The following is a 14,384-nucleotide window of genomic DNA, read 5'->3' as shown; positions in this document are numbered from 1 at the left end:
GAATTCCTTTTAAATGATACTGATTTTTCTAATTCTGGAAAATTGAGTGTGATGTCTGTTCATTGTTGAGAACAGATATTTTTAAAAAATCATGAAAATAACATTTGTTTCTTTGTTCCATATTTGTTAAAATATGTTTGTTCTGCATGCTTTTTACCTGTTGATTCTTGTTTTACAGATAAGTGGATATGTATCTGTATGGTACAGGTAGAGTGATGGTATAGTTAGAGTGATTGATGTTATAAAAACAAATTATTCAGTTACCAAAATTATTATTTAAATGATACTAAATGTCCTTGATTAAAGTTACACATAGAAAGTTTTCAGTGGGCCTACAGTTTCTTGCAAATGAAGCATAGCAATAAAAAACAAGTTTAATTGAGAATGACAGAAGAAAGGAAAGGCCATAAAGTACAGAACACCATACCTTAGTGTTTTAAGTGAAAACTTTGGATCAGTATAACAGATCTTTTTATTTACATATATAAAAATTGAAGGAAAGTAAGTTCGATATTTCTATACTTTTTTGCATGTTTTCTTTCTGTATTTTGTTAAAAAGTTACATGTTCTAAAATTAATGAAAATGTTAATATTTGCTTGGCAGATCCTTCGAGTTCTTGGTGAAAATGCAATTGCCGTTCGAACAAAAGCCATGAAGTGTTTATCTGAGGTTGTTGCTGTAGACCCCAGTATTCTAGCAAGGGTAAAGAGGAACACAAATTATTCTTATTATGTGACTTTTATATTCAACTTAAAATATTAGCTCTACTTAGTATAAGTTATATTTTCTTTATTTTTCTTCAGCTGGATATGCAGCGAGGAGTTCACGGACGATTAATGGATAACTCCACTAGTGTCAGAGAAGCAGCAGTGGAATTACTAGGTCGATTTGTCCTTTGTCGACCTCAGCTTGCTGAGCAGTATTATGATATGCTGATTGAAAGAATATTGGTATGCCTGTTTTGTCACTTTTATTATAATTTATGAATATAATTTTGCCTTCTTAATATCACTTTTTTAAAATGTTAAGGTAAAAAAGTAGATATCAATTCTGTATTTATCTTACCTAATATATAAACTGTAGCAACTTTCTAAAGAAGAACATATTTCAAGAGGAGGGCTGCTTAATATTGTAAAGCACATCTTTGGTAAAAATTGGATTCCTTTTACCAGTTACTATTAGCTTTTGATTATGCTGGTATACAAAGAGTAAATGATAGGAGCTACATGACATAGTTAAGTGTTTTGGATAGGATTCTAGAGTAATTATAAATATATATGTATATAAACAGGAAGAATTATTTCAGTGAGAGCTATATATGGAACTTTGGTTTCTGACAATATTTTTGGTTATTATGTGTATTTGCATATTTCCTTAAAGCTGAATTATGACAGACTCAGATACCTGCAAGCCAAATAAAGTCATTTGAGTTTTAAGAGCAAACATAAGAAATGCTATTCTAAGATATTCTTTTCTTCTATGGCATTGAATTCTGTGGCCCTGAAGTGTTTCCTTGGAAATGAAAGGAAACATTGGCATTACAAAATACCTGTTGAAATTCCGTACCACCCACTGCAGCGTTATTGACTTCTTCTATAACTCAACAGAGATTCATTAGGTACAGGATTTCAGTATTCCTAAACTGACAAGAATTTATCACTTTTAGCCCAATATTTATACTGTGGGACTGAGAGTTACAGATAATTTCATCTCCAACTAGCATAAAATCTTGATGGAAACAAAGAATTTTAAGGAAAAAGTAGAAGAATTTTTTCACTTTTAATGTCTTACTCTTTTCAAGAGTGAAGGACAAACAACAGGATTTTCAGGTATAATGAACTCTGACAGCATCTACCTTACCAATATATCCTAAAATATTTTCATGTTTGCTCCACTACATAATGGAGATAATTTTGTACAATGAGTGTTGAGTACTTTTTATTTAAAGGTGATTTAGTTATGGAAATCTGTTAAGTTAAAAATAGTATAGTTAACACCCATGTATCCACCACAGTATTTCATCTCTGTTTTATTTAGAGTATTCTCTAACTCTTTCTTACACATAGCCAGCATGACATTGAGAGATTCAAAAAGGCAAGCCAGTCTTATTTTTTCATGGATTTGTTTCCTTTGGTCTGTTCATTTTTTCCTTATATTTGCTATAAATTATAAAATAGTGATACTGGTTTGAAAGATTTGTTAAAAATAAACATTTTTGTTAAATATACTTCATATGCTGTTTAAGTGCCAAACACTGTCCTCAAAGGTTCATGTTTGTTACTCTATTTAATTTTGGCAAGCTTATACACTCTTCTTGGGTTCAGTGCTATTTAATATTTTCCATATGTTGGATATTACATTTTAAAAGCAAAGATAGCATAATTAAATAACTCATATTTATAATAAGATTAATATAAATGTGTTTAAAAAGAAAATATATGGACCATGTTTATCATGTTAATAAATGTATGTATACTGTTTCTGGGTATTTTCTAATTTTATTTTATCAAATTTTATACACCTTGGCATCTCAGTTTTTCTGACATTTAGAATATCTTTCTGTTCCTAGGATACTGGTATCAGTGTCAGAAAAAGGGTGATAAAGATTTTAAGAGACATCTGTATTGAACAACCAACATTTCCAAAAATTACAGAAATGTGTGTAAAAATGATTCGCAGGGTAAATGATGAAGAGGGCATTAAGGTAAGTTAAAAACATTGACTACTTTAAAAATTCATTTTTCATTAATGTTTTACATGTGTGTGCACGCTCAGTCACTTCAGTTGTGTCCAGCTCTTTGCAACCATATGGACTGTAGCCCACCAGGCTCCTCTGTAGTCCATGGGATTCTCCAGGCAAGAATACTGGAGTGGGTTGCCATGACCTCCTCTGGGGGAATCTTTCCAACCTGGAGATTGAGTCCAAGTCTCCTGTGTCTCCTGCAGTGCAGGCAGATTCTGTACCGCTGAGCCACCAGGAAAGCCCAAGTAATTTAAATGTTTGCTTTATGTATATAAGTTTTGTTAATTATGTATATATATAAACTGTACAAGTAAATCAATATTATAGACTATAAATTGAAGAAAAAGACATGGTTAAGTATTTTTATTTCAAGGTCCTGCATTAGTTAATGAAATCTGATCTTATCAAACCAATTTGGCAATTGTAATATTTAATGACATTGTAGAGATTACATTGTATATAGGAAATTTATTTCAAATTAAATTGATTTTCAAATGGTATATTCTTGGTTTTCTAAATTAGTAAATATTTTGTTGAAAGTTAGAGTTCATTAGTGAATCTATGTATATGTGATTGTCCCTATATTTCTTTTTGGGGTTTTGATTTTGTTTTGTTTTTTAACAACTTCTACCAAAGCAGCAAAACTATTTTTTAGTTTGATCAAAAGCATTTAAGTGCATTATATCCAGCATTTCTATACTAGACATAGTATTGTGTTAAGTCGCTTCAGTCATGTCTGACTCTTTGTGACCCTATGGACTGTAGCCCTCCAGGCTCCTCTGTCCATGGGATTCTTCAGGTAAGAATACTGGAGTGGGTTACCATGCTCTCCTTCAGGGGATCACCTGACCCAGGGATCGAACCCGAGTCTTTCTTACATCTCCTGCATTGGCATATTATTAACCCATTTAAAATCTTTGCCAAACTGAAAAAAAAATTCTAATTTTTATAAGTTAATTGGTGATCTTTTTGAAACTGAGGATGTCATACCAGAAATTTCAGGGTTTTAAATATATATATATATATATATATATATATATATATATATATATATATACATACACACACATATATATACTTTTGCTTTGGGCTTTAATGAGAATTTGGGATTAAGAATTTTGCCACATTTATTGTACTTATTAGTTTGAAATTTTTCTTTCTTCTAGAAATTAGTAAATGAAACATTCCAAAAACTCTGGTTTACTCCAACTCCACACAATGACAAAGAAGCAATGACAAGGAAGATTTTAAATATCACTGATGTGGTAAGGAAGGACTGAAACAAGGGTGGTTCCTGTGGGTGCAAACTTCACTGAGGCCTGCCTTGTCTTATAAAGGGAGAGACAATAACAAGATACTTGGTTACCCTCTGGTACTTCCCTTATTACATATTTCTGGAGATAACTCAAGGGATGCAAATAAGATGAGAGTGGTATTTCTACCTACCCCCACTTTTTTTGGGGCATCCATTGTCTTAAGCACTGATATTAAAATTCTCCAGACTCTTCCAGTGATTGAAAACTGAAAGGGAAATGAGAAGTAGATTAAAAGATATAATAACCTATGAATAGCAACCTGAAATGAGACCGTAATTTCTACTTTTTCCAGAATACATGAATTAAAATTAATTTCATGTTTAATTATACACATAAACTATAAATTTTTGACCCAGAATGCTTTTCATGTTTTGAATGGATTACATGATCATCTCTGTTTTACTAATGTCTTTAAATCTTCTACCTAGAAGGAAAATAAGCAAACATTTGCATTTTTATTGTTTTAGACCTTACAGATTTCCTGATAGTGTGTGATTCAATATACGATTCAGAATGTAATGCCATTTTTAATTTTAATACATTAGGTGAATATCTTGAATGGCTTCTAATATACTTTTGGAGTAAAGTTCTTTAACATGGTAGATTATTGGCTCACTGAAAAAAATAGTTTATTTGAAAATAATTTCTTTTTAGTTCTAATCATTTAATCCACAATCACTTTTTAAAAATTTTTTCTTTTCTTATTTTTCTTTTAATTTTTTATTGAAGTATAATTGCTTTACAGAATTTTGTTTTCTGTCAAACCTCAACATGAATCTGCCATAGGTATACATATATCCCCTCCCGTTTGAACCTCCCTCTCATCTCCCACCCCATCCCACCCCTCTAGATTGAAACAGTGCCCCTGTTTTAGTTTCCTGAGTCACACAGCAATTCCCATTGGCTATCTATTTTACATATGGTAATGTAAGTTTCCACGTTACTCTTTCCATACATCTCACCCTCTCCTCCCCTCTCCCTATGTCCATAAGTATGAAAATAATTTTTTAAATTTAGAACTTTGAACATTTTTATTCTTGAGACTATAGCATAGCAAAAGTATGTTTTAATGTAAATTTCTAATTTTGATAGGTGCACCATATTTTTCCCCTTAGGTTGCAGCATGCAGAGATACTGGATATGACTGGTTTGAGCAGCTTCTTCAAAATGTGAGTATTTGTAGACTTCATGATTTGAAAGAAATTTTTCAGTTTTTTTTTTTAAGTGTTTACTTTGTGATAGGGAAAATTTATTTCAATGTATTAGGGTGAATATTTTGTTTAATACCCCTATTTAATCAATTGTTCAATTGCTTGCTACAAGTAAGTTTCCTGAATAACTAATATTAATATTCTCTCTTCTCATCCTTCTAGATAATTTTTTAATCCCTTTAATCTAGATGATGACATGAGATCTATAAATAGGTATATAGATTGCATTAAATATATGCTTACATTATTTGACATGTTTTAAAATATATAGAATGTCCTATAGTAGTATAGGATTAAACCACAATTAGTGTTCTTTAAAAATTTTATACATGGAAATATTTAGCTCCTTATGAATTTTTTTATTTAAGGATTTTCAAATAGAAGTGCTCATTACCCAGCTTTAAAAGTTGTTAGCATTTTCCTAATATCCTATTTATCTCTTTCCCACCCCCATCTATTTTTTTTTTAATTTAATTTTCTTTGGCAGTAACACTTTTAAAGAAAATCCCATACTTTATATCATTTCACTCATAAATACTTTAATATCTGTCTCTAACAGAGATGACTTTTTTAGAAAAACCAGAGAATCTTTGTCATCTATATCAAAATAACTTAATAAAATTATTTCCTAACATATAATAATTATTCAGTGTTCACATTTCCCTGATTGTCTCAAAAATGTGTTTTTATAGTTGACTTGCCGTTGCTTTGGTTGACATGACTCTTAAGTCTTAGTCAATAAAAGTCAACTTTCACTGTTCCTTTTCTCATGCCGCTTACGTTTTCCTGTGGAGCGTCCCATATTCTAGAGTTCATAGATCTCTTCTTTCTGGTGTCATTTTAGTGTTCCTCTGTCCGCCGTTTTTTTTTTTCTGTAAACTCTTAAGTTAGATCTAGAGGTTTACTGATATTGAAGTTCAGTTTTCAGAAAACAGACAAGAATACTTCACAAGTGATGCTAAATATTGTTGCCTCACATCAAAAGGCATGTAATGTTTGGTTGTCCCATTTTCAGTGATTTTGACTGTGTGCTTAATCTTTCACAAAGTCTTTTATGATAGGTTTCGAATGATCATTACCTAGGTTCATTATTTTCATTACAAATTGCAAAATGCTGATTTTTTTTTTCAAATTATTTTATTTATCCCATATTAATTGGCAAGGATTCTTCTTTAAAGAGGAATTTTATCCTGAAAATTTAGTTGCTGTGAAATACAGTTTGTACCAGAAAGGCAGGGAAAGTACTCTATTTTTTCCTGTTACTTAACAGTTTTCAGAATAATGAGTTTTCCCTTCAAGTCAATTTTGTACCTTTTTGGTATAACCTCATTACACTTTTGTAGCCTGATTACTTTCTGTCTCTACAAGATTCCCCAGACTTGGCTTATGCATTTTCTGTCCCAAATCTGAACTCAGCCATTTTTTCCTAAGAGCCCTGATTGCCTTTTGTGGGAATAATCTGGGTGCTGTGGATAGTCATTGCTAATGGGTTATCATTGCTTTGGACTTTATCAGAGGATAGAGCTAGAAATAAATATATTTATTTAGAAAGAAAAAATAAATCAAGAATTAATATTTTTAATTCAAATTTAAAACTATGAGATTCTGCTCCCTTTATTATTTCTTTTAGGCTAAAAATCTTATTTCCAAAAATAATTTCCCATTGCTGCTGCTGCTAAGTCACTTCAGTCGTGTCCAGCTCTGTGCGACCCCATAGACGGCAGCCCACCAGGCTCCCCCGTCCCTGGGATCCTCTAGGCAAGAATACTGGAGTGGGTTGCCATTTCCTTCTCCAATACATGAAAGTGAAAAGTGAAAGTAAAGTCGCTCAGTCGTGTCCGACTCCTAGCTACCCCGTGGACTGCAGCCTACCAGGCTCCTCTGCCCATGGGATTTTCCAGGCAAGAGTACTGGAGTGGGTTGCCATTGCCTTCTCCGAATTTCCTATTAGCTTTGCCCTATTATATTAACATTAAGATTACTAGATACAGTATAAGACATTTTTAAATTTCTTTTTATCTATAGCTCACTAAACACATACCATTAAAAGTCTATCATGAAATAGTTTTTTCTGTTTGATATGTCAACAATTTACTATCTGTTCTATTTGTTTACTTTTTAATTTTTAATAATACTTTTAGTTAAACTATATTTAGCAATATTTTTAATAACCAAATTCTTTTATTGAAACATAATTTACATGCAGAAATGTTAACCAATTTTAAGTGTGCAACCTGATTAATTTTAATAATTATTTACAATGATGTAAAGAATATCACTCTTAGAAAGTTTTCTTGTGCCTCTTTGTAGTAGTTGATCTTCTCCTCCAACCCTGGGAAACCACTCATTCACTTTTTTGTCACTATATAGTTGTCCCCTTTGTAGAATTTCGTGTCCAGAGAATCATACAGCATGTAGTCTTTTGTGTTTGACTTCTAGCAGAATGTTGCTGGTATATTGTTTTATTCCTTTTTATTGCTGAGTAGTAGCAATAGTATGGATGTATCATAATTTCTCTGTTAATTCACAAACTTATAGACTTATAAGTTATTCCCAGTTCAGGCTGTTAATGAATAATGCTACTTGTGTGCATGTTCTTGTGAGGTTGGGTGTTTTCATTTCCCTTGGGTCAGTTCCCATGGTCGTGATTACTGGGTCATGTGAGTGAGAAACTGCCAGGCTGTTTTTCCAAAATGGCTGAACCATTTTGCATTTCCACCAGCAATGTTCCAGTTGATCCACATTGTCATCAATATGTGGTATTGTCTGTCTTTTTAAGTTTAACCCTTTGGTAGTGTTCAGTAATATGTTACCTTTAAAAAAATTTCAAGACGCCTTTTTTAAGCACCCTCATGGTGTTTGCTTACGTTATCCAGTCTGTAACATCTTAGACTCTTATCAATCATCTTCCATTTTATAGTTTTACATGATATATTTGATACCCTTTCCCCCATAAGTCACATAATTAACTGTATTATAGAGCCTTATGACCATCTTAGTTATATTTGTGTCAACCATTCCAAAGGGGGCACAATAATTTCTAGAAAGCTCTATACCCATGTTTCATATGATACTAGTATAGCTCTCAGAAATGTCGTTAGTAAAAAGAATCTAAGGTAACATTCCTGTGTGTTATTGGCAGGTTGGAAGTAGATAAGTGAACACTAGATTTATAACTTCTTGGCAGTAGTTTTATACTCTTTATATCTTTACTCTCTAGTCCTCTTTTAAGCTCATTGCTCTTTCTATTCCTCCCTGTTTTATGCTTTCCTGCTTTAGTTTCTGCCAACAATTTAATTTATCAAAATGACATTGTGACTTTCTGGATATAGTCATTAAACTAGCAGAGTTTAGTTTTATGAAGTAAAGAACATTTTATTAAAATATTTGTATAAATACATGATGGAGTTATAATCATTCTTAACGGTAATAACAACACTGCATAAATTTGCAGAAAAGCTTGAGGATACAAAGAAGGGACTGCTGGGATTATTTCAAATTCTTGAATCAAAAATAATCAACATTCTTACTATTTCCACATGAGCTCATGTATACACATTCCATTCTGTCCAATTTTAGATACGTCTCATTATTATTTTTGTGTTGGATTGACTTCATATAGATAGTGATTCCCAATTTGTGGAATGTGATAGCCTTGGGAAATTTTAAGTACTACATGAAATAACCATATTTACATAGGCATCAAACTCTGCTGCTGACTACATAATGTTAGAATGTCACATATATATATATATATATAAAAGTATACACATACATACACACATTTTTTTAATGAATGGAAACTCATGTCCCTTTTAACTTTTAATAAATTCATGGTTTCTTTTGAATTTTTTCAGTAGTATGTGGAAGAGTTCAGGCATGAAAGTTCTTTTCTTTTTTTTTTCTAAAAAGTGGTCCAGTCAGTGTAAATCACTATCATAACCTATAGTGGGTACCCAAAATTAATTTTGCAGTGCCACTCATTTTCATTGCTTATGTTCTAAGACTACAGGCCCCCTTTTTTTTTAGTTTACAAGAAAATGCAGGCAATGAAAAAACTTAAATAGCCTATATTTCATCTTTTCCTGGCCTTTGTAATCCAAAATAAGATCTGCCTCTTGAAGTTTACATCAGATACTCTTATTGCAATCAATCAGTGAATGAATAGAAAAATGACTACATCAATATTCATATAATTTGATAGTGCTCCACATCATAGAAGCGCAGACTGGTAATACATACAACAGTATAGACATTTATTAAAACACTCTGCAGAATGAGGGAAGCCTTACACAGGAGAGTACATATTCTGATACCATTTATATGAAGTTTAAGGAGAGGCAAAACTAATCTGTATTGAAAAAATTTAGAAGAGTAATTTCAGGGGGCCAGGGATTTACTCAGAAAGGATACATATCAGTCATCTCTTCTAGAATATTATATTCTTCATAGAAACAGAACCAACTAAATACTGAAAAAGAGAGACAGAGAAATGATTTATTGTAAGAACTGTCTTGTGTGATTGTTGTTGTCATTTAGTCACTAAGTCAGTCCTGACTCTTGTGCAACCATGGATTGTAGCCTCCCATCCCAGGGAAGAATACTGGAGTGGACTGCCATTTCTTTCCCAAGGAATCTTCCAGTGCAGCGACTGAAGCCATGTCTCCTCCATGCAGGCGGATTCTTTACCGCTGAGCCACTAGGGAAGCCCCTCATGTGACTATAGAGCCTCTTAAATCCCGCAATCTGTCGGCAAACTGGAGACCCAGAAAAGCCCCTAGTGTGTAGTTTGTTCTGTGTCCTGAGGCCTGGACCACAGAAGCAGATAGTATAAATCCCAGTTCAAATGTGAAGGAAGACCAGTGTCCCAGCTTAGGTGATCAGAGAATGGGTGGATTCTTCCTTCCTCTACCTTGTGTTCTTTTCAGGCCCACCCACATTGGAGAGGGCAGTCTGCTATGCTGAGTCCACCAGTTCAAGTGCTAATCTCATTTAGAACTACCCTCACTCACCAACACATCCAGTAATAATGTTTAACCAGATAACTGGGCATCCTTTGGCCCAACCAAGTTAATACTTAAAATTAATCATCACAGCTCTACCCTTTGTTAACTTGGAACCCATATATTGATACATCTCTTTATACCATACTAAATCTCCAAATAAAGACAATAACAAAGTCATGATTCTATCTAACATGATACAGCTATCCTGCATACAACCAAAAATTCACTAACCGCTTTCCCAGAAGAAGTCCTTGAGTAATGTTTACTCTTCTCCCTGGCATCCCGTAATTTAATTACTACCATGTCAGTTTATAATAACATTTAAATACTTTGGTATAAAATCAATATACTTTATGTTCTGTGGTAAGGAAATAGGAGGTGGGAGGGAAGAAAGACATTTTCTCACTTTCCCTCCCTCAGTCTCTCTCTTCCTGGCCCTCTCCCCAACTTCCATACATATAACACACACATGTATTTATGACAAAATAAGCAGGAAATACTCATGACAAAGTCCTTGTATCTATAACTGATAATGTGGTCATAGCTGGTATTTATTACTAAGAGATGGCCCAAGGGATCTCTTGCATTCCAAACATACTCTTATGTACCTCCGTCGTGGAATATTACACTAGTTTCTTTTTGGTGTGTGCATGTTCAGTTGTTTCCAATTCTGTGACCTTTTGGACTGTAGCCCACCAGGCTCCTCTCTCCAGGGGATTCTCTAGCAAGAATATTGAAGTGGTTGCCATGCCCTCCTCCAGGGAATCTTCCCGACCCAGGGATCAAACCCGTGTCTCATAGCTCTCTTGCGTTGGCAGACAATTCTTTACCACCTGGAAAGCCCAGCTCCTTTCTTTACTTGTTGATTCAGAGGCATAAAGAGTGCATAGTAGTTGACTGACAGTCTTTCAGTTCAGTGGGATTCTTATTATGTCTTCTGGTACAAAAATTCCTCTCTCTGGAGCCTCTCTCCAGGCCAGCAGAGCATAAAGTCACTGGAATGGAAGCAGAAATTTTGCTAATCACTCATATAGCAAATGGTTGATTAGCAAATTTGAGTGAGTGATGCCTTTCAAATTTCCACCTCTTGATTCCTGGACCATGAATCCTGGCTATAGACAAAACAGCACCATGTATTGGATGCTGATTCAGAGCATAGGAGCCTGCTGGAGAATCTTGCCCCAGCCACAGCAAGATATTGCCCCCTATCTGATGTTGTAACTGAATTTGTAAAAGGCCGTATCCACCTTCTGTCAAGTCAGCTGTTTCAGAATGGTGGGAAACATGGAATATGAGCATGGGCTCACTGCTGTACTTCTTTTGCGCTGAAGTGCTTTTCTTAACCAAAGCAGGTTTGTGTGGAGTTATGGCAAGAGGAGAAGGGGATGACAGAGGATGAGATGGTTGGATGGCATCACTGACTCAATGGACATGAGTTTGAGCAAGTCAGGGAGGTAGTGATGGACAGAGAAGCCTAGAGTGCTGCAGTTATGGAGTTGCAAAGAGTCAGACATGACTTAGAGCCTGAACAACAAATATTATGGTAGATAAAGTATCCTGTAAGTCCATAGGTGGTAGTTTTGGTAAAGTATTGATACAGAAAAGGCAAAAATATATCAAGAGTGCCTGTTTCAGTATGAACAAAATGCTGCCCCTTCCATGATGAGGCAGCCTAATTGTAATCAACCTGCCACCAGGTAGCTGGCTGGTAATCCCAGGGAGTTGTTCCATATCAGAAACTCAGTGTTGGTCTCTACTGCTGGCAGAGTGGACCATAGATAGTGTGGCCTTGGTGAGTAGAAGTCCGTGTTGCTGAGCTTAAGCATGACTTCCATCTCTGCTACCACACATAGTTTGTTCATGAGCCCATTGGGTGAGGACAGGAGTGGCTGCGAAAAGAGGCTGTTACCCTTGGAGAAGGTATCTGCAGAGCAAGTCATCCTATCCACGTGATTTTTAAGACTCTTATCTGCTGAGGCCACCCTTCGGTGAACATTCATGTGGAATATAAATATCTTACCATTCAGAGATGCCTCTTTTTCAGATTCCCTTGTCACCAACTTTGATCATTTGTCTTTCCAAGCAAAGTGAACAAGATGCACATCTTGAAGTTCTGCCCAATGGGGGAATTTTTCTTCACCACTGTCCTTCAGGGATGTCCCAGAAAGGGGCTGTATTGCTGCAACTGTCCACTTTGGGGTGATCCCTGCATGTTGTGTAGACCCATCTGTAAACCAGGGATACTCCCTGTGGTCAACTGAGGCCAGAGGTGCAGGCTGAGAGAAGGCAGTGTAGCAGAATGGGAACCATAGGCATTTTGGCCACTTTTTCATGTAATTACCTTGTGCCCTTCAGCCTGCTCTGACCTAATTGTGTACACCACTTCCCTTTGATGATAGAATGCTGCTTTGCACACCCAACTTTGTGGCTTGGTGAGGCAGTCTCCCGGTTTATGATGGATAGCTCAGAATGCATGATGATTTTGGTGGCCCATGGGTAGGCATTCAGTATCTACTAAGGCCAAGTAGTGTGCCAAGAGCTATTTCTCAAAAAGAGAGTGGTTATCCCAGAGGGTGGCAGGGCTTTGTTCCAAAATCCTGAGGACCTATACTGCAGTTCACTTATAGAGGCTTGGCAGAGGCTCTAGTCAGCAGCCATATCTGCCACTGACACCTCAGTGCTGCTGGTCTGGGACATGAGTGGCAAAGCGGCTTGCACAGCAGCCCGGACCTGCCTTTCCAGAGCTGCCTTCTGTTCTGTGCCCCATTCAGCACTGGCAGCTTCTCAGGTCACTCGGTAAATGGGCCAGAATAATATACCCAAATGAGGAATAAGCCTCACAAAATTCAGAAACTCACTAAGGCATTGAGTTCTTTTTTGGTTATAGAAAGGACCAAATGCAACATCTTATTCTTTACTTACAGTGGACATCACACCATGTCCCACACCACTAAGCCCCCAGGAATTTCTTTGAAGTAGAAGACCCCTAAATTTCTGTTGGATGTATTCCCCACCCTTTGACACGCACATTCTACGAATAAGTCCAGTGTACTTGTTCCTTTTTGCTTATTATGTGCAGTTGGCATAATGTCATCAATGTAATGGGCCAGTGGGATGTCATGTTAAAGTGAAAGATAGTCATCATCATACAAACTAAATTATAATGTAAGACTGGGCAGTTAAGATACCCCTGAGACAGTGCAATACATTTCTGGCCCTGCCAGTTAAAAGCAGACTGCTTCTGGTGGGCCTTTAACAAGGATGAGGAAAAAAGGTATCTTACAGATCATTAGCTGTACACCAGGTTCCAGAGGATGTTAATTTGTTGAAGCACTGACATCTTATCTGGTACAGGAGCTGCAGTTGGAGTCCTGACCTGGTTAAGCTTATGCTAATAATTCAGGGTCTTTTCTAATGAGTCGGCTCTTTGCATCAGGTAGCCAAAGTATTGGAGCTTCAGCATCAGTCCTTCTAATGATTTATTTTAGGATTGACTGGTTTGATCTCCTTGCAGTCCAAGGGGACTCTCAAGAGTCTTCTCCAGCATCACGGTTCAAAAGCATCAATTCTTTGATGCTGAGCCTTCTTTATGGTCCAACTCTCACATCCATACATGACTACTGGAAAAACCATAGCTTTGACTAGATGGAACTTCATTGGCAAAGTGATGTCTCTGCCTTTTTCTTTCCTTTACTGTTATTTGCATGTATTTTTTGCGGCCTTTATTCCTGGGCCTTAAGTTTTTGTTTCTTCACTTTCTTCCGGGATATCTTTTTCTTCTGTGCAACCTCCTCTTCTGGTTTAGGAACAATCTGTTCTTTTTCAGTAAGGATCATCTCAATGTGGCAGGGAGAGCTCAGGTAGGGGTTGATCCGATGATGAGCTCTGTAAGTCCTGAGCTGCATCTTGTGGGCTTTGTTCACCTGGATGTGCTCAGTGACCAGAGATTCTACATCTAAGCCCTTAAGTTCAGCATTACTCTCTGCATTTTTGAGCATGTGCAGTAAAAATTCAGCACCCTTTTTGGGCCACTGATCCTGCATCCAGCCCCACTGTTTGGCCTGTGCACACCTACCAACTCCACCATTGTAACAATGGAATGGCACA

General features: G+C 35.8%; 1 protein-coding gene across 1 annotated transcript in view; it reads left to right on the top strand.

The window, feature by feature from the left end:
- NIPBL (NIPBL cohesin loading factor) overlaps window positions 1–14,384 on the top strand; it is a 113,442-nt gene that overhangs the window by 71,165 nt on the left and 27,893 nt on the right. Inside the window, exons 27-31 of the mRNA XM_068990355.1 lie at window positions 605–703; window positions 805–951; window positions 2,571–2,705; window positions 3,911–4,009; window positions 5,176–5,229. Of these exons, the coding sequence (XP_068846456.1) occupies window positions 605–703; window positions 805–951; window positions 2,571–2,705; window positions 3,911–4,009; window positions 5,176–5,229 (534 nt within the window). The remainder of the gene's footprint in view (window positions 1–604; window positions 704–804; window positions 952–2,570; window positions 2,706–3,910; window positions 4,010–5,175; window positions 5,230–14,384) is intronic.

This window comes from Capricornis sumatraensis, chromosome 18, assembly GCF_032405125.1.
Source record: "Capricornis sumatraensis isolate serow.1 chromosome 18, serow.2, whole genome shotgun sequence".
NCBI lineage: Eukaryota > Metazoa > Chordata > Mammalia > Artiodactyla > Bovidae > Capricornis > Capricornis sumatraensis.
Note: the sequence above shows the minus strand (reverse complement) of the source record. Positions and strands in the feature narration are given on the sequence as shown.